General features: G+C 37.4%; 5 protein-coding genes and 2 non-coding genes across 12 annotated transcripts; 3 read left to right on the top strand and 4 right to left on the bottom strand.

Moving 5' to 3' along the window:
• Positions 1-734: 734 nt before the first annotated feature.
• On the top strand, positions 735-896 carry R07G3.14. Its single transcript, NR_051347.1, has one exon. It is a non-coding gene; the product is annotated as an Unclassified non-coding RNA R07G3.14 (non-coding RNA).
• A 1,071-nt stretch (positions 897-1,967) lies between these two features.
• On the bottom strand, positions 1,968-2,861 carry oig-4 (Immunoglobulin domain-containing protein oig-4). The gene is made up of 4 exons (NM_001027107.6): positions 2,612-2,861; positions 2,413-2,562; positions 2,316-2,367; positions 1,968-2,087 (listed from the first exon to the last, which is right to left on the bottom strand). The coding sequence occupies exons 1-4, from the start codon at positions 2,777-2,779 to the stop codon at positions 1,990-1,992; spliced, it is 468 nt and encodes a 155-aa protein (NP_001022278.1). The 5' UTR covers positions 2,780-2,861; the 3' UTR covers positions 1,968-1,989.
• Positions 2,672-5,419, top strand: R07G3.7 (uncharacterized protein). 2 transcript variants are annotated; one of them, NM_063196.7, is made up of 6 exons: positions 2,672-2,845; positions 3,103-3,335; positions 3,384-3,540; positions 3,695-3,956; positions 4,460-4,641; positions 4,689-5,416. In NM_063196.7, the coding sequence occupies exons 1-6, from the start codon at positions 2,721-2,723 to the stop codon at positions 4,828-4,830; spliced, it is 1,101 nt and encodes a 366-aa protein (NP_495597.2). In that variant the 5' UTR covers positions 2,672-2,720; the 3' UTR covers positions 4,831-5,416. The 2 variants fall into 2 exon arrangements, with proteins under 2 accessions (NP_495597.2, NP_871975.2); NM_182175.8 differs by lacking the exon at positions 2,672-2,845 and having other exon boundaries at positions 4,689-5,419.
• Positions 2,912-3,058, bottom strand: R07G3.13. The gene has a single exon (NR_051346.1). It is a non-coding gene; the product is annotated as an Unclassified non-coding RNA R07G3.13 (non-coding RNA).
• Positions 5,397-8,149, bottom strand: lips-17 (LIPaSe related). Its single transcript, NM_063195.4, has 7 exons — positions 7,939-8,149; positions 7,185-7,284; positions 6,963-7,040; positions 6,820-6,909; positions 6,514-6,601; positions 6,138-6,364; positions 5,397-5,690 (listed from the first exon to the last, which is right to left on the bottom strand). The coding sequence occupies exons 1-7, from the start codon at positions 8,118-8,120 to the stop codon at positions 5,613-5,615; spliced, it is 843 nt and encodes a 280-aa protein (NP_495596.3). The 5' UTR covers positions 8,121-8,149; the 3' UTR covers positions 5,397-5,612.
• Positions 8,150-8,387: 238 nt separating this feature from the next.
• Positions 8,388-16,745, bottom strand: npp-21 (TPR_MLP1_2 domain-containing protein; the record flags this gene model as incomplete). 5 transcript variants are annotated; one of them, NM_001373743.2, is made up of 21 exons in its annotated part: positions 8,388-8,724; positions 8,764-8,992; positions 9,037-9,426; positions 9,473-9,631; positions 9,677-9,812; positions 9,866-10,122; positions 10,173-10,286; positions 10,332-10,545; positions 10,594-10,830; positions 12,212-12,260; positions 12,308-12,933; positions 12,983-13,481; positions 13,528-13,632; positions 13,677-14,137; positions 14,185-14,296; positions 14,341-14,783; positions 14,832-15,113; positions 15,167-15,874; positions 15,923-16,180; positions 16,224-16,424; positions 16,471-16,743. In NM_001373743.2, 21 exons carry the CDS (start codon positions 16,741-16,743, stop codon positions 8,565-8,567), a joined length of 5,913 nt encoding a protein of 1,970 aa, NP_001360024.1. In that variant the 3' UTR covers positions 8,388-8,564. The 5 variants fall into 5 exon arrangements, 4 of the variants coding, with proteins under 4 accessions (NP_001360024.1, NP_001360023.1, NP_001360471.1 ...); NM_001373744.3 differs by having other exon boundaries at positions 8,389-8,715; positions 16,471-16,745; NM_001373741.2 differs by having other exon boundaries at positions 8,389-8,715; positions 9,866-10,131.
• osm-8 (Osmotic avoidance abnormal protein 8) lies at positions 10,996-12,206 on the top strand. The gene is made up of 2 exons (NM_063194.8): positions 10,996-11,251; positions 11,296-12,206. Exons 1-2 carry the CDS (start codon positions 11,093-11,095, stop codon positions 12,130-12,132), a joined length of 996 nt encoding a protein of 331 aa, NP_495595.2. The 5' UTR covers positions 10,996-11,092; the 3' UTR covers positions 12,133-12,206.
• Positions 16,746-17,322: the final 577 nt, after the last annotated feature.

The following is a 17,322-nucleotide window of genomic DNA, read 5'->3' as shown; positions in this document are numbered from 1 at the left end:
AATACGGATGAGTCACATAAATGTGCACGCACACGTTTTAAAAGGAGAGATAACTAGAGAATGAAAACGAATTGCGAAACATCAGGCAGAAAATCAATAGTCTCTTTCGAAATGCCACGAGCGTTTCTTTACCATTGGGAGCAATAATTATCGAAGAAAGAGCAAGAAAAAAAAACGGTAAACGCCTTAATAAACGATGAAGAAATAAGGCAAAATGGCCAAAACAACTTGTGCGTATAATTCTTTAGATGAGGAATTTTGGCAATGATTCATCGGTAACTGGTCGGAAGTTTGAATCGGTTTTCCGTACCAAACAACTTGCATATATTTGAAACTAGTTATATTTAAGAAAAGGTACAAAAATAGGAATAATTCGACATGAAACACTGGAACATCTCAGTCAGGATTATGTTAGGGGAATTTGGAAGCAATGTTCAATAAAATGTCACGAAAATGATTTCAATAATTGTTAAACAGTCAGACAAACTTAAGCGGACCATTTTTTAAATAATTTAAAACATGATTGCTCCTTTCGAGAAAATTTATCAAATTAAAAACTGATAGGATACTTCGATCGTCTACCTACGTTTATTGATTAATTCTGCTCTTATAAATGAATAATCAATAATTAGAAAAAACAATAAAAGCCTGTAAAACAACGAAAAGCGTGAATGAGCTTTGTTGAACACGGCGAAAAAAGGAAAAAAAGAAGATGGTGGACAGTTTGTCGGCGAGCCTAAAGACGACCGCGACGCGGCCGCTCGCACTCATAGACTACGCTAGTGGTGAGATACGCAGAGAAAAAGACGAGAGAGTATTGAGAGAATGGAGACATCACTACATCTAACATAGGGTCGCCAGTCGTCACCGAATTATTGGATTCAAATTTAGGTCCCGTAACTCGTGAAAACTTATTAGATCGGTCAGTTATCTAGATAGAGTACTTGATTAGACAAATGATATCCCAGACTGGTCAGTTTCAGTCTAGAAATGACGCTGTAAACTTCGTAAAACCACCAAATAGGATTTCTAAAGTCATCATCTAGAATTTAAACTATATCTCACTTTGTTACGCTGTGAGGATATTATACATACATATTTTGTATGTAAGCTTAGTCTATAACTAGCGTAACCCGTTCCATGCTAACAGACGGGCGGCCATTTTAGTTTTTTATTTTTCCTGTGCGAACGATTGCCAGCCAGAAACTTCTTTCTTTTTTCTTGTTTCTCCTAGTGCAGAATATTTGTCCTCAATTTATAAATACCATCTCTAGAATATTAACTTCGATTGAATCCGTTGTGTTTTCCATTTTTTCTCAATTGTATTTCGTAAAATTAATTTTAAAATTGCCTTCTTTTTAATTTTAAGGTTTTATATTTCAATATGCTATTTCGTATTTTTTGTCTTACATTTCTAGATAGAATTCTAACAATGCTCCGATTGAATCTCACTCGCGAAATTTCTATTTCTCTTCTTTCACTTCAATCCAATCGACGATTCAATCTGCCCTAAATTTTTAGAATTGCATATTTTCTCTTGATAACTTCATTGTAAACCGTGTGAATTCCATGAAATTACATGTTCGTAATACTTTTCCCAATTAAAAGAAGAAAAATTTGGAGTTTCGATAACCGACGGCGCGTACTTCTCTTCTTCCTTATTGTTCGATCAATAGTCCCCCAATCCGGTTCCCTGCCGCGTCTCCTCCCTTTTCCGCGCGAGATGTGCCTGCTTTTCGTTCATGAATTTCGTTTACAACGTCATCAGCTCTTTTTCTGTATTCATTCTGAACACATTCCCGCCTTCACTCGAATTTACCGCCACCGCACACCTGTTCATCCCGCTTCTCTCACTCCCAAACACTGTTTGTTTTGTCGCTCGTGCGCCTGCACGCAACAGAAGGAGGAGGTTTCAAACGCATTCCTTCGCAAGTTTATATGATATAGATTAGGTGAGAGAAAATTATTTGATTTGTGAAAAATCTTTATTCAATACGTATATTCTGCTTTAAAATTCTTTGCCATTACTCCGTGCGGGTTATTAGCCACACATGCATAGACACCCTGATCGCCCATTGTTGCCGGATCTGAAAATATGACAACTGTCGTATATTTAGCTGTCGTTATTGTAGTTTGCCATTCGCTCACAGTTAAGAAGAAAAACTTTAAAAAGCGCTGAATATGGCAAAAAAATTGTAGAGAAATGAGCGAAATTCCAAAATTTGCTGACAGTGACAAAAAAGTTTCTTATCATATTGTATCATTTTTCGCAAGGGTTCTAAAGATATTCTTGATTGACAACAATTTTCACTTACCAACTTCTAATTTACTCCAAATTGTATCATTTTCGATTGGCTTTTCGTAATACTGCAAGTAAAGCAGTTAACCCACGGATTACTGTACATGACTCACGTGAATGCTAGCTTTTGGTTGAATTTCAGCACCTTCCTTATACCATTTAATTGTCGGTCTAGGATCTCCACGAGCTTTGCAAATGATAAGTAGTTTGTATCCAAGCCGATATGTTTGACTGAAGTGAGAGCCAGTTATGATTTGAGCACTCTGAAAGACTTTCAAATTTTGTATCATTTTTTTTATTTCTGAAACTCGCTCTATTATCTGACAAAACCGTTTGAACCAACGAAAATTCTGCAACTTGTGCAAATTGCAGATTACTCTTTCCCTTTCCTTTTCCGCCTCGACGACCTCCTCTAGAATCGATGGCTTCCAGCAAGAAGCAGAAGAAAAAAATGCATCGACCCCATAATCGGAAGCTCATGATTCGCGATTTACCAGTTGGTGCAGCCTATCTTCTGCACCCGTCACTTCGTGGAATTTTGTTAAGGTGAGTTGAAAAAACTCTAAAAGAATTATAAATCGAAGAACATTTAAATCCAATTAGTTATTTAAAAAATATCAGTAAAAAAGTATTGATCGGAAGTCTCTGGACTTCGATAGCATGTGTTCTTGCTCTCACACCAGTGTAATATTTCGACAGAGCAAAGAGAAACGAAGAAAAGAGAGGAGTAATGTGTTTTATTCGATGTATGTCATGCTTGAATCTTTGTTATTCGGGGATGTTCTAAAATATTTATTTTTCAGCCGTCCAAAACGATGGAACAGTGGAAGCCCTTCCCATCGAATTGCAGTGAATCTAGTTCGAAAATACAAGAAGCAGCTGAAACCAAGAGTTCTTCCATTTTTCTGTGATCACTGTAGACTTGCTTCTCGTACGCTATTGCACATTAAAGAACATGTTTGTGACAAGGAAGAAAAAAGAAAAGCTGCGAGGAAGGAAGAATCGAGAAAATTTGCAGATTATGACGTTACGAATGGTACGAATAATTTATTATTCTCAATAATCCTTATAAAAGTAATTTCAGAAATAAAACTGGCTACAAATTCGGAAAAGCAATGGAGATTCAACGCTATGGCTGTGTTAGAACAAACATTAAGACCCAATAAAGTTGCACCGAAAAAAGTTGAAATAGAAGAAGATCCTGGAATAGATCAATTACTAGACTCTGAGCCAGACCAAGAGTGAGTTTGAAATTGAACTGAAGTGGTGAAGACGATGAGAAAAGAGAGAAGAGTGACTCTCAACTCGATTAGCACCTCCGTATTCGTTGTCTTTTCTTTTTCAAGAGTCTTCCCTTTCTTTTTTCAACAGAAAAGTAATTCAAGATTTTTGCAGATTTTACGACGCTCAAGAACAAGAATTTGAAGATGATACTCCACATTATCCGATTAAAGATGTTTTAGTTCCATCAAGTCAGCCACCTCGTCCAAAAGTGACTTTGAAATCTTCTGAATGTCTCGGTCACAATGATGCTGGAGTGTTCTGTTTCAATTGTAAAGGATCTTTTGACAGCTACAATCAGTTTCAGCTACACCTCAATGAAGATTATAACGATGGGAAATGCAACAGAGCACTTCCGGAATATTATTATGTACAGGTGAGTATTTTTTGTGTGAGAATTTTAAATTTTAAAGAAAGTAGAAATTCGTCATATTACCAAAAAAAGTAAAATTTGAAAATTTATGAATTTTTCAGTATATCAGAATTTTTTGTTTTAAAAAACATTATAAAAAAATACGGCTTCGCCAGTCCACGAAGAAAAATCGAAAAAGAATATCTACAGCCCTGGAGAAGGGTACTGTAATTTAGGAAAAAAAATATTGAATTTTATATGTTTTTTGCGAATAATATATAATTATTTATAAGAAAAACTAAAAAAGTACAATTTGAAATTAAAAAAAAAAACTGCACATAAGAAAAAATATGAAAAATCGCCGAAAGTGCTGAAAAATCAAATTTTTATTTGAGATTACTGTACTTCTTAAAGGCGCACGCGTGTTTAATTTTTTTACAAAACTTATCGTGTCGAGACCGGGTACCGTATTTTTCGCAACAATAATTGAGATAATATAATAAAGGCTAAAAAATAATATTTTACAGAGACACGATAGAACTCACATGTTCGATAAAAGATACAAACACAGTGTACAGCATCACAAGCCAATCAAGAGAGATATCAGTCATATTCAATGTACACTGTGTAAAGCCGTCAACTTTGCGTCAACAGGAGATCTTTATGCACATATGGTTAAATGTGCATCGTCTACAACTAATGAAGACAAGTAAGTCATTAAGATTATTGGATTTTTGAATATTAATTTCTTTTCAGAGAATCTGCAATTGATTGTCCAACAGCATTTGGTTATGGAATGCCTCCTTCATTTAATGCATGTCAGTATGTATTCCCTGATCCAGCAAAAGAACGGTATTCTCGAAATTCTCGTGGTTCTAAGGAACCAGTAGAGTCATAGCTACGACTCTTTATTTTATCCGTCAGTTCCTTTATCCAAATCATTCTTCCTGTAATTTAGTTTCATGTTTTATATTGATTTTTATTCAATCGCTTCTTCCTACACCATGTTCCTCATTCATCTTCTATCCACTTTCTCCTATTGAGGACTGCCACCGCTAGAAGCGACAAAAGCCATACTTTGATCTCACAACAGAACTACCTGAACTTTAAATTCAAGTTCTTGTAGTTCAACTGTCAGTAATTCTTATGCTCATTCACAAAGCCATTACCCATAACATTTTTTAAATGTATAATTTTTTATTGTATCTAGACCGAAATTTTTTCAATGAGTACCAGTCAGAAATTTTATCAAGATATAATCTTCAATATTTTCTGACAGTATTCCATGTTCATCTAGCATACAATTTCAAACGTTGTGATTCGATTTCCCGAGGACTTTCTCATTTCCCGCCTTCTTTCCATTTGCCTTCATGATTTTAGTTTTTGAAAATTAGAGCCGCTCAATTTTATCCATCGACTGGCTCGATCTCGGTTATGTTCTACAAATTTACTTGTTTTATGCACTTCAATAAATCTTTTTTATTAAACTTTTTTCAGAAAATCTAGAACATGGAAAGATTTCGATTGATATTAAAATAATATTGGTATGCAACATTTATTTTAGAAACAGATAATTTTCGAATTTGAATGTGTATTTAATAAATTGATACACATTTAATAAATTGATTTAATAAATTGAACAAATGTACAGAGATTTCGTTTTTAAGAATTATTTTTTTATCATCCAGCATGTGTATCAATTAATTTAAATTGTAAAGCAGCAGTTTTGATCAATACATCGTCATGGTTTCCTGGTCTCTGAAAATTTGATTATTTATTATTAAATATTGTATTCCCAGAAGCGTTATTTTGTGATTTTTCCACAAAAATACGGTATCCGGTCTCGACAATTTTCGTCAGAAACAAACAAGTCTGCGCCTTTAAGGGATACTGTAACTTCTAACTTTCGTCTCTGTGGAATTTTATCGACTTTTCGTAACTTTGCAAACGAATTGTTAAAATTTATGTGGGTTTGATTGTTTTTAATTAATAAATATTATTTAAACGAAAAACTTCGAAACAATTGTGAATACTGCACATCAACGAGGGTTGAAATTACAGCACTCATTAAAGGCGCAGACCCTTTTGCATTTTTCCAAAAAAAATCGTGCTAAGACCGGGTACCGTAGTTTTGGCGCAAAAATCGCAAAATTTTGTGTCTGGGTAATAAGAAGGCACTTTTGAAGCCTTGAAGAAATATCTTACTTCAAATTCGCCGTTTGCTCCAGCAATCTGTGAGCATAACTGTCCACAAGTATTACGGTATCCAACTTTATCGTCTCCTGGTCCGTAAATTGAAAAAATGTATTTTCCTTCATATCTTGGACGAGAATTGATATCCTTAATATATGCAGACATACATGATAGTCCATTATTCATGTTACATGCTCCAGGAAATGGAAGAGCACAAAGGAATGATCCACGATTGGCTCCTGAATTGATAATTCGAGAAGAAAATGATAAGAAAGCTCTGGGCAGTTGTAAATGTTTTTTTTGGATCAGATAAAATAAATAAATTAAATTAAACATATAAATTACATTTTCGGGTTCCTACGAAAAAAAATTTCAAAATTTAACTTACCAGCAACAGATACATATGTGTCAATTAATGCAGTCAATGGTGGTCCGAGATTCTCTCCTGTTTCCACACAAGCTCCTCCGAGAATTGCCTAAAGAAATTTGTAAATTATATTAAATGTTGGACCATGCTAAACAGTAAAACCCCCAAAACAATTTATCTAAGAAAAATGTCAAAGAGGAGGTGAGCCAACTTTTCAAAGTTCTGCATGCACCTTTAAACCTTTAATGTTTTCTATTGTAACTGATAATTTTATTTCAAGTTCTAGCAGTAATAAAGTAGATTTTCAATATTGTATTCATTTCTCACCTTTCTTGCAATTGGTGATCCCAATGAATAACCAATTACATCGACCTTCCTATGTGTAAACGCAGCAACCACTTGAATCATGTATCTCACCTATAACCATGTGTATATAGTATAGACATTTGAGTAATTTGAAGCTTATAAACCTGTTTCACATACTGACACTTCATATCCACCATTGGTGCCATTGTCTTTCCACCATCACCGTAAGTCGTTGCAAACACATGAAAATTGATATCATTAGAAAAAAGACGTCAACTTTAAGCCAATCGTTTCAGTTTTTCATAAACGCGTTTCTCGAACAATGAACGTATAGATATGGTGTTACACTAATAAAATCTCCTGTAATGGGAAACTGTATAACTGACCAATTCTTCACTCCATCCCGCATTCAGAAGATGATGTCTATGCCCTTGGAAAGTACCTGCAGTATTTGTGATTCCATGCACGAGAATAACAGCTTGTTTACTGAAATTAGAGAAATTAATTTAGTTTAATATGACCACTATAGTGATCAATAAAATTACGATGATGTCATGATTTCGTTTGTCTTAACTTTATGAACCACAAAGAAAAATGAGAGAATTGGTACTTAAATTAAACAATCTCGAAGTTCTGTAGGAATAAAAAACAATATAAAAGGGACTTTGCAGAACCAGACTGGAGCCACAATATTCTTGAAACTTGAAAAAAAGGTTCAGAAGATTTAAATACGATACCCGGTCTCGACACTACAATTTTTGTTAAATGCAAACGGCCTTTAAAAAGTACTGTAATTTCCAATTTTCATTCTTGTGGAATTTTCATAGATTTTTCATGGTTTTTTTAAACCGATTTCTTATTAATTATGTGATTTTTATGGTTTTTCATGGTAAAAAATATTTTACGGAAAACTATAAAAGAATTCGATAAAAATTCCAGAGCAATGAAAGTTTGAAATTACAGTAACCTTTAAAGGCGCAAACCCGTCCGGGTACTGTAGTTTTGGCGGAAAAATCGCAAATCTTCGCGTTTGAGTAATAACAGGATCCTTTTCTAACTTTTTATATATATCTTTTGTAATTGAAACTCCAAATAAACAGCGAGTACACAAACTTAAATTCCTCTCTAAAACTAGGTTACCTGGTTCTTTTACTTCCATCATGTGTACCACCACCATAACTTCCATGTGGTCCAATATCTCTTCTTGCCAATAAATCATTGATTCCTTTACCATAGTTATCAATTAAAAACTTATTGAAACTAGGTGAGAAATCTGAAGAAACCGAGGAAAAGCAAAGAAAACAGAGAAATATAAGATGCATCTTCACCTTCTGATTGTTGAAATGAGATGAAAAAAGGTCTCGGTCTTCTTTTTAACCAACTATTACAAACTTCTCGATTGCCCGTTCTTGTATTACAATCTTTGCGGTAACTTCGAGTGGTTTTGTTGTTTCCCTTTCACAACAATTTGCCAAAGAGATCGAGACAACAGTTCATCCCACACCCAAGTTCGATTTCACTCGACGCAGGTTTTTCTTTGTTATGTTCAAAAGAAATTGAACACATATAGCTGTTAACTAGACAACACAGTTGCATTTACAGTTTCATTTAAAACCCACCATCGAAGTATTGAAAAACCACAGTAGAAACTGCAATCCAATACGAGGTGTTAATCTTACGGGATCAAAAATAAATAGAGAACAACTGGGGAACGTATGAATGATAAATAAAAATGGAAACAATTCATGTTGCATTGAATGGTTTGTTTAAGCGGTTCCACCTCCACGACCTCCTCGATTGCCACGAGCAGGCGTATAAACTCCACGAGTTGGTTTAGCTCCACGGGTTGGACGTTGCATACGAGCGAGATTGCGAGCAGTTAAACGTTCAGCTGGTCGCTCATCGTTTGTTTCATTACTGAAAAATCTTATTTCGATTATGACATAGAATCACGCATAGTTTTACCTGCTCGAACATTGATCCTCTCTTTCGGCGTCACGAAGCCCCGTTGGAAGCCGAACTCTCTGCACGTCTTGGCCCATTCTTCCAGAGCTACCAATACCAGCGGCACCAGTAGGATCAGCGGGTGCACTCGGCTCGTCAATAGTTCCTAATGGATCACGCCCTTCGTCTTCAGCCTCTTCAACAGCAGAAGCTGCCTCACGATCTTGATCATCAAGTGATGGTTGCGAGTCTGTAAACTAAAATTAGGAAGAAGACGTAGATTAAATTTAAAACCTTCTCCTCCGAGAACTTCTTCAATATCACGGTTGTTTGATTCTTCAACCATCTCGATCTCCTCAATACCATCGTCGTCATCAATATCATTGAGACTCTCTTCATCATTATCATTTGCTGGTTCATCATCTCCATCGGATAGGACAACAACATCATCGTCGTCGTCATCTTCAGGAATTTCTTCTTCATCCTCAAATTCTTCGTCATTTCCGAAGCTATCATCATCCTCCTCTTCGTCCATTTCATCTTCAAGAACTTCTTCATCATTTTCCAGATCAATAACATCCGGCCGTTGTTCTTGAATTGTATTATCATTCGGATCTTCATCACTGACTTCATGCTCCATACCAAGAACACCATCATCGTCATCTAGCTCTGGAATATCGGCAACTGAAAAATAAAATTATTGCATGTTAAAACTATAGATAATTCTTGCCGTTGCTTTGTTGTCGAGTCTCACTACTTGTGACTGTTTCATTTGGACTTTCTCTCAAGCGCTTGGCTTCACTCAACTCGAAATCATTTGCAGTTCTTTTGCGACGAACATCAGAGCTGGATACACCTCCAACATTTGTGCTATCACGTGATTCACCATCTTTAAAAAACAAGATATAAAACATAAACTGACTATTAACAGTACCATTAGCTACGAGATCAATATCTTGAACCTTCCGTTGATCGATGCTTCCACTAACCAAACTGCTCTGACCTGCAGATCCTTCAATTACACTTTCTTCTGGAAGAGCAAGATTGTCAGTTGGTGCTGTAGTCGGGACCTATAAAAATTTCATTAAACGGATGCTTCAGGAAAAACTTTACTAACACTGACCGGTACATTCCCGATGTTTCCGAAAATTGATTGCCCTGGGGCCATGGAAGAAGTTGTGGTAACCATAGAAGAATTACCTCCTGGTGTACTTGGAGCTGAATCAATACTTGGAAGTACATTTTTCTTCTCCGGTTGTGGCTGGACTGTAGTTGTAGACGAAGATGAGAAGAGAGATTGAGTAGGAACACGAACAGATGTTTGGAATGTATGTGGAACGGGAAGAACAGTTCCGAAACTGTTAGTTGGTGGAGTTGGATCTGGAACAACTATTAGGAATTACATGTTAGCTATACCACTAATATCATACCTGGAATGTTGTCACTCGGAACTGGAGGAATAATATCCAAAGGTTCATTGGGAATTGATGGTGGGATTGGGCGTTTTACCGGAGAAACCTTTTGCTGAGAAGTTGGCGTTGGAGCTGGAGCAGGCGGAATAACATTCGACGATGACTGTGCTTGCCTACCGAACGAAGGTCTCTTGGCAGCGAACGATGGTGGTTGCTGAGATGTTTTCAGTCCAGTTGTTTGATCTGGCTCATTCGGTTGCTTGGCTGCAGACGACAACGGGTCGAGAACTTTTGTTGGAGTTTGTCTGATAGACGATACAGATTTTGAAGCTGACGATGGTCCAGGTTTTGATTCAACATCTGTTGCAGACACGGATTGCAATTGGGCCATCTGTAAAAGCAGACAATTAAAAAGTAAAAACACTTCTAAAAAAAATACCCGAATGTTTTCCGTCAATTTCAAATTTTCCTGTTTCAGTTGGTTTATCTGATCATTTGTATTCTTTAAACTCTTTTCCAAAATTCCCATTCGAAGAACTTTCATATTCAGATTCTCTATCTCTGTCTTGTAATCATTAATTTTTGCAGTGAAATCATCGAATTGTAGCTTGAGGCGTGCAGCACATGGATCACCTTCACCAGGAGGAGCCTCAGCAAGTTTTTTCAACTCCGTATTCTGAAAAAAGGTGGCATTATACACTGCTTTCGTATTGTGTTTTTTCTTCCGAGAACTACACTTTGAAATTATGGATGCTTTAAAAAAGCATGGATTGAAACAGGTTTGGTCTTCGAGAATATCGTAATCTCGACAATGCCCGCGCATACAACCTGTCCGCCGCATGACCCAATTGCCCATGAACTAAAGAAGCTACCAGCAGCCGCAGCGATATCAACGACAAGCTATCATAAGCATATTCCTAGCATCATTTATCCATCACATGCCAGCCAAAATGTTGAAATGGCTACTAATACATATATTTTTGATTCATTCAATATTTTGCCAAGATGCACCTGCACAAATGCCATTCTTTGCGAACAGTGATCCTATGATGTCAAAATTATCACAAATTCAATTTGCAGATGCGCCAACACTCAAGGTGAATATATATCTCTATTTTAACTAAACGTATTTCCTTTTTAGGGTGATAAGTATCCTGATGTTGATGCTCATCGCATTATCGCCCCAATAATCAGTCCGATAATGGAAGTTTTTGATCAAATGAAAGAAAACCAAAGAGCGCGAGATCAAGCTGAAAAAATAAGAAAAGATCGCGAGGATCATCCATTAAGTACTTCAAGAAGCTTATGGGAAATGTTTCAACGACTACAGAGACCTACTACTACAACAACAGAAGCCCCACCACTGATTGAGCGGCTGTTTAAACCCTATATTGAACCGTGGCAAAAACAATTGGACGATTTTTCAAAAGATATGGCTGGAATCACTTTAATTCCTACAACAACTACGACGCCTGCTCCTACAACTACAACAACACCGAACTTCCTAGAAAAATCGTTATCAATGTTCTTCCCATCATTGCGCCGTAAACCTCAATCTATTCCAACACTTCCACCAACAACTACTCCAACTCCTCGACTTTTCGATCCGGAAATGTTTGATCGCTTATTTTTCAAACGTGATAAGAGACAAGCTACTATTGCTCCTGCTCCGAAGTTCGATATATTTACAGTCCCACCTCCGCCACCACTATTTCAGGAATGGGAAAAACCAATTCTTTCTCTGTCCAATCCTTTCACACTCAATCCGCTGATGAAAATGTTCACTACACCATCTCCTCCACAAACACTTGCTCCACTTCCTAAGATTCCAGAACCAAACCCATACGAAATTAAAAAAGGATTGCCAGAACCGCAATTCAAGCTCCAGGATCCATTCTACAATCCATTATTTCCAAGCAGAAAAAGCAAAATGTTTGACTTCTTAGCAGGCGGAGAAGCTGGACGACTTCTTGGATAAATTTATTTTTTTCGCTTTAAATTATTTGTGAACTCATAATAATTACATAATAACTAATAAAAAAGTTTTTCATACGTACCTCGTTGCGATATTTAATGGCAAGCTGGCGAGTTTGATTGAACTTGTCTCTAAAATTTGAGAAAATTATTCGAATTAATACTGAATTGAAACTCACTCTGCCGCTTTCGCCTTTGCCGTGGCAGCTGCTGATTCTTGGCGTGCTGTGGCCAATTGCGCCTTCAATTGATCCAATTGAGGTTGAGAAGCTGCTCCTCTTGCATTAGTCTGAACACGTTGCTTCAGCTGTTCAATTTCACGTTTTCTTTGATTTGCCTCTTGATCTGACGATGCAATTTTGAGCTTCTGTTCTTCATTCGAAGCGGAAAGACGTGATCTTTGATTTTCAAGGTCCGCTTTCTCTTTTTGAATTTGATGAAGCTGTGCTTGTAATTTGGTTTTCTCTTCAGTCAATTTCGCATTGATATTATGAACGTCAGTTAATGCTTGAATCTTTTCCATTAAGCTTGCTTTCTCTACTAAGGCAGCCGTCGTTGCAATTTTTTCTGTCTCCAAGTCCCGAATCTTTCGCAAAAGTTCATTACGTCCTCTTTCGTATTCTGCAGTTTCAGCTCGCAATCTGCGCATTTCAACTTCAGCCGTCATTGCTCTTGATGTAGCCTCATCCTTTGACTGACGAACGAATTGTAACAACGATTGAAGATTTTCCACTGTACTTGATGAACCGTCAGTGTTGACCTTTACCTCCATCGTTGTGTTTTGATTCGTGAGATTCGCGGACAACTATAAAAAAATTATAAAATTTCATACAATCTCAATGTTTTTAACTAACCGATTCATACTGAAGAGATAATTGAGCAAGTTTCTCGTCATACTCAGCTTGTTTTTGACGATTTTCTTCTTCAATACTATTGAGTTCTTCAGTTTTCTTTTGAAGTAGCCTTTCGGCGTGCTCTATCATCTGATCAGCCTCACGCTTAGCCGTCGACTCGGCCACAAGAGCGGCACACTTATTGTTCAATTCGGTTTGAAGACGAAGATTAGCAGATTCAATTTCAGTGATTCTATCTTCAAATTGACGAACGATTGTTGTATGTTGCTCCAACGCCGATGAATTTCTGGTAGCTTCATTCTGCATACTTATCAAATTGTTGTTGACCACCTCGAGTTCTCTTCTAACGCCATCCAAGTTAAGAGAAGCAACTTGAAGCTGACGACGAAGCTCGTTTGTTTCTCTCTCGTGTGCAAAAAGTTGCTCATCATTCTTTGAACGAAGTTCATCGAGTTTTTTCTGGTTTTGTTCAAGAGACTCAGCAAGTTGTTTAGAACGGCTGAAACAATTATAAAATTAGTGGAAAATGGATGATGTATTCTTACTCTTCAAAACATTTTGCCTTGGCTACCAATCTTTCCTTCTCCATGACTCCCATTTGTTCAGATTGTTTCAGATTCTCTTCTAGGACAGTGTTATGCGAAGCAGAGCTTAAAATAAATTTTATTGAAAGTTTCACTGACAACCAACTTACATTGCGTGTTCAGCATCCATTCGTTTCTGAGTAGTCTCAGATTCCAAGAGCTTTCGTTTAGCATCATCGAGCTCACTTTCCAAGAATTGGGTTCGAGTCTTCAATTGCATATACTCTCTCTTCAAACGATCCGGAGTCATACCAGACGCATCTGATCCAGTATATTGACTATGCATCGAGGCCAGTTTCGATCTGAGATCTGCAAGCTCCATCTCATCGCGGGTTACTTGAGTTTCTTTCTCGGAAAGTCGTTGTCTCGCAATTTCTAATTCTTTCTCCAATCGCTGTTGTACAAGCTTCGATTCATTCTTAGTATGAGTAAGCTGATCACTCAAGCGAGTTGTTGAAGCTTTCAAGCTGTCTCGTTCAAGACGAAGAACATCTAGTTGAGTATTTGCATGAGTAAGTCTCTCAGCTTCTACGCGTGAGAGGAAATTCGCCATTTCAACAACTGACATTCTCTGAAAAAAAAATGATTAGAAAAAAAATTCGTTAATTCAGTTCTTACCACTTGTTCTTCTTTTTCGAGAATATTTCTTTGCCCGTTTGCAGTGAATTGGAGAGAATTTATTTCAGTTCGCGCACTTTGTAGTTCATCCTCCAATGACCTTACTCGAACTCTGAAGAATAAACATCGAATACAATTTAATTGGAAATTTCTTACCGTAGACTTCCAGCTTGTTCAACTGCTTCGAGCGTTTGTCTTCCTAAATCAACGAGACGCTGTTCATTTTCTGCATTGACTGCGGTGACCTTCTTTAGCTCTTCGAAAATATTTTCCTTCTCTTTCAAAGCTGATTTGAACTCCTGATCCATTGAAGCTGTGTTGGTTTTCTGAGCATCAAGCATCGCATTCAGCTTAATGTTAGTTTCTGTAACACTAGCAATGTTTGCCTCTGTATTCCTGATTCTCTGCTCAAGGTCTTGCTCTCGACGGAGGTGATCTGCCTTGTAATCTTCCGCCTGGGTCCTCAAACGCTCGATAGTAGCATCAGCAACAACCTTCGCAGCAATAGCTTCTTCCGCTCTCAAGCGAGCTGTTCTCGCTTCAGCTGCAGTGACACTGTCTCTGACCAATTCCTTGAAATGCTCAGTTCGTTCTTTCAACTGAAACCGTCAATTAAATTTGATAACTTTACAAATTATATATCTTACACTGTCGAATGCAGCCTTTGTTTGCTCCACCTTAGTTTTCAACTCAGCTTCCGATTTCTTGGTTACAGCAAGATCGGCACGAAGTTGTGCCATTTCTTCACTTTGGGCGTTTATAGCAGCTTGTGCAGCACTTGCTTTAGCATTCTCAATGTCTGACTCGAGCTCTACGTTTCGTCGTTGTAGTTGGACGATGTTTTGGAAAAGTTGCTCATCAGCTTGTTCACTCCAGTTTGGATCTTGCATTCTGCTTTGACGTTCAACAGCGTACAGCAATTCCGCGTTCTGGAAAATAAAGAGATAATATACCGACCAATTTAAAAGAATAATTGTCCTACTCGTTTTGAGACAAATTCATAATCGCGCTGATACTTTTCCAGCTCTGCCCGAACATAAGCAAGATCACGTTGAGCAGTGTCCCGTTGGCTCAACAATTGTCTCCGTTCTGATTCCGCCAAATCAAGTTGTTTTTCGAATCTGTTGTTTTTGTCAAACAACTCATCAGTCACCATCTTCTGCGAAATCATCTGTGGCTTGTTTTGATCAATTGTTTCCAAAAGTTCCTCAAGTGTATTCCGAAGATTCACATTGTCCTCTTCAACTTCTGTCAGCTTTCCACGAACACGAGCATGTTCAAGTACAAGACTACTGAGCGATTGACCTCCTCTCAAATATCGAACAGTCTCAGCTGCAGCTGGAGCAAGTTCAGAGAGTTCCTCTTCAGAAACATTCAACTTCACGTCACTCATACTTTTCATCATCTCAGTGACCTTTACTAACTCTGCACGAGTTTGTGCAAGCTCCTCATCGCGGTGTTTGATGGCATCTGCATGAGCAAGATTTTCTCTTTCCATTTCATCTTGGTGCTCTTGGAGAACTTTTCGAACTTCAACTAAAACATTTTCCTGAGCCTCGAGTTGGTCTTTGAAAAGATCAGCAGCATTTTTCGACTCTTCCATTGACGATTTCATGACTCGTTGAAGTTCAGTTTGGCATCGAATTTCCTCTTCCAAATTAGCGATTTCAGAAACCTTCGATAGTTCAGTCTGTAAACAAGATAAAATTAATTCAGTTTTAGATTTTAATTGCATTACGTTTTCCATTCTTTTAATCAAATCGGCATTTGTAAACTTGAGCATGTCAAGTTTTTCATTCAAATTCTCGACCTGTGAGTTGAGAAGATTGATCTGTTGAACATACTGCAAACGTTCATTGGCGCCTTGTATATCTTTATTGCTGAGTTCGAGACGAAGCGAGGAAACTTTGTTGTCCCGCTCTGAAACCTCTTGCATGAGCCACGTTTTTGATTCAGCGTGAAGACTACGTTCTGTGGCATATTTTTGTCGTTCAAACTGAAAATGGACATTTGATCACCAAAATACAATAAAATCCTACCTGAATTCCTTGGATTTCTTTTTCAAGAGCTTCCTTCGAGTGTCTTAAACTTGCTTGCTCGTTGGTTAGCTTCTTTATTTCATCTTTCAGAGCAAATGTCTCGACTTGAGCAGTTTGTGCCAACTTTGTGGCGTTAACAACAGCGGCGTCCCGTTCTTCCTTCTCAATTTTCAAACGAGAAACTACAGTTTCCAACTCCAACTGAAATATTACAATTTCAGTTTTCACTATATTCGTGTGAACTCACATTCTTGTCAGTAAGCTCATTTCGCGTTGATTCCAGAACCCTTTGTCTGTTTATATGCTCTTTAATTTCAGCCGCATGACGAGTAAGTTCTTCCAGCATTCGACTGTTCGATCGCGATACGTCTTCCACACGCTCACGCATATCGGTCAGTTCCCGATTTTGGTTGAACTCAATCCGTTTCATTTCGGCTTTTTCCATTTCCCAGTTAGCTTCTTCATCGTCAGCGTCTGCGACCGGTTGTTCAGGCGCCTGAAGTGGCGCATCCACATCCATAACTGAAAGACTAAATTTCGGGCGATTAGTTTTACTTAAAAAATATGATAACTTGAAGGAACTGAGAGATTTAATTAGATAACACAATACGAATAACCAATTTTAATTCTCATTGATCAGCGATGCCAATTTATTTAAATTTGCACAAAGACTCAAAATTTTGATCAAAATGTTCAAATACAGTACCACTAGTTGCTCATAGCAACCGTATTCAGCTTCGAAGATGATTAAATATCACAAAATGTACAAATAAATGAGAATGTAAATATGCAGATCTTTGAACGGTTGGCCACGAACTCTTTGTGAAAAATTGAAAAAAGTGAATATAATTTTGGGCACTGGCTGACAACTGCAGAGGGTAATTCTTCGAAAACCTACGAATATGCGTACCCCCTATTGTGTTTGATATATTCAACGATAAGTTCAAACATCTTAAAGTTAAAAAAAAACTCGCGGGCTTTCCAATGAAGTTTGCTATTAAACAAAAAAACAAAAAATCCCGCTCAACAATTCAAATTGTTTTTTTTCGAACACTGGTTGTGCAATCTTCCGTCACTGTGTTTGCGGCCGCCTGTTCCA

The sequence above is a fragment of the Caenorhabditis elegans genome, chromosome II (assembly GCF_000002985.6).
Source record: "Caenorhabditis elegans chromosome II".
Lineage (NCBI taxonomy): Eukaryota > Metazoa > Nematoda > Chromadorea > Rhabditida > Rhabditidae > Caenorhabditis > Caenorhabditis elegans.
The sequence above is the reverse complement of the archived record's forward strand: the minus strand, read 5'-3'. Positions and strand labels throughout refer to the sequence as shown.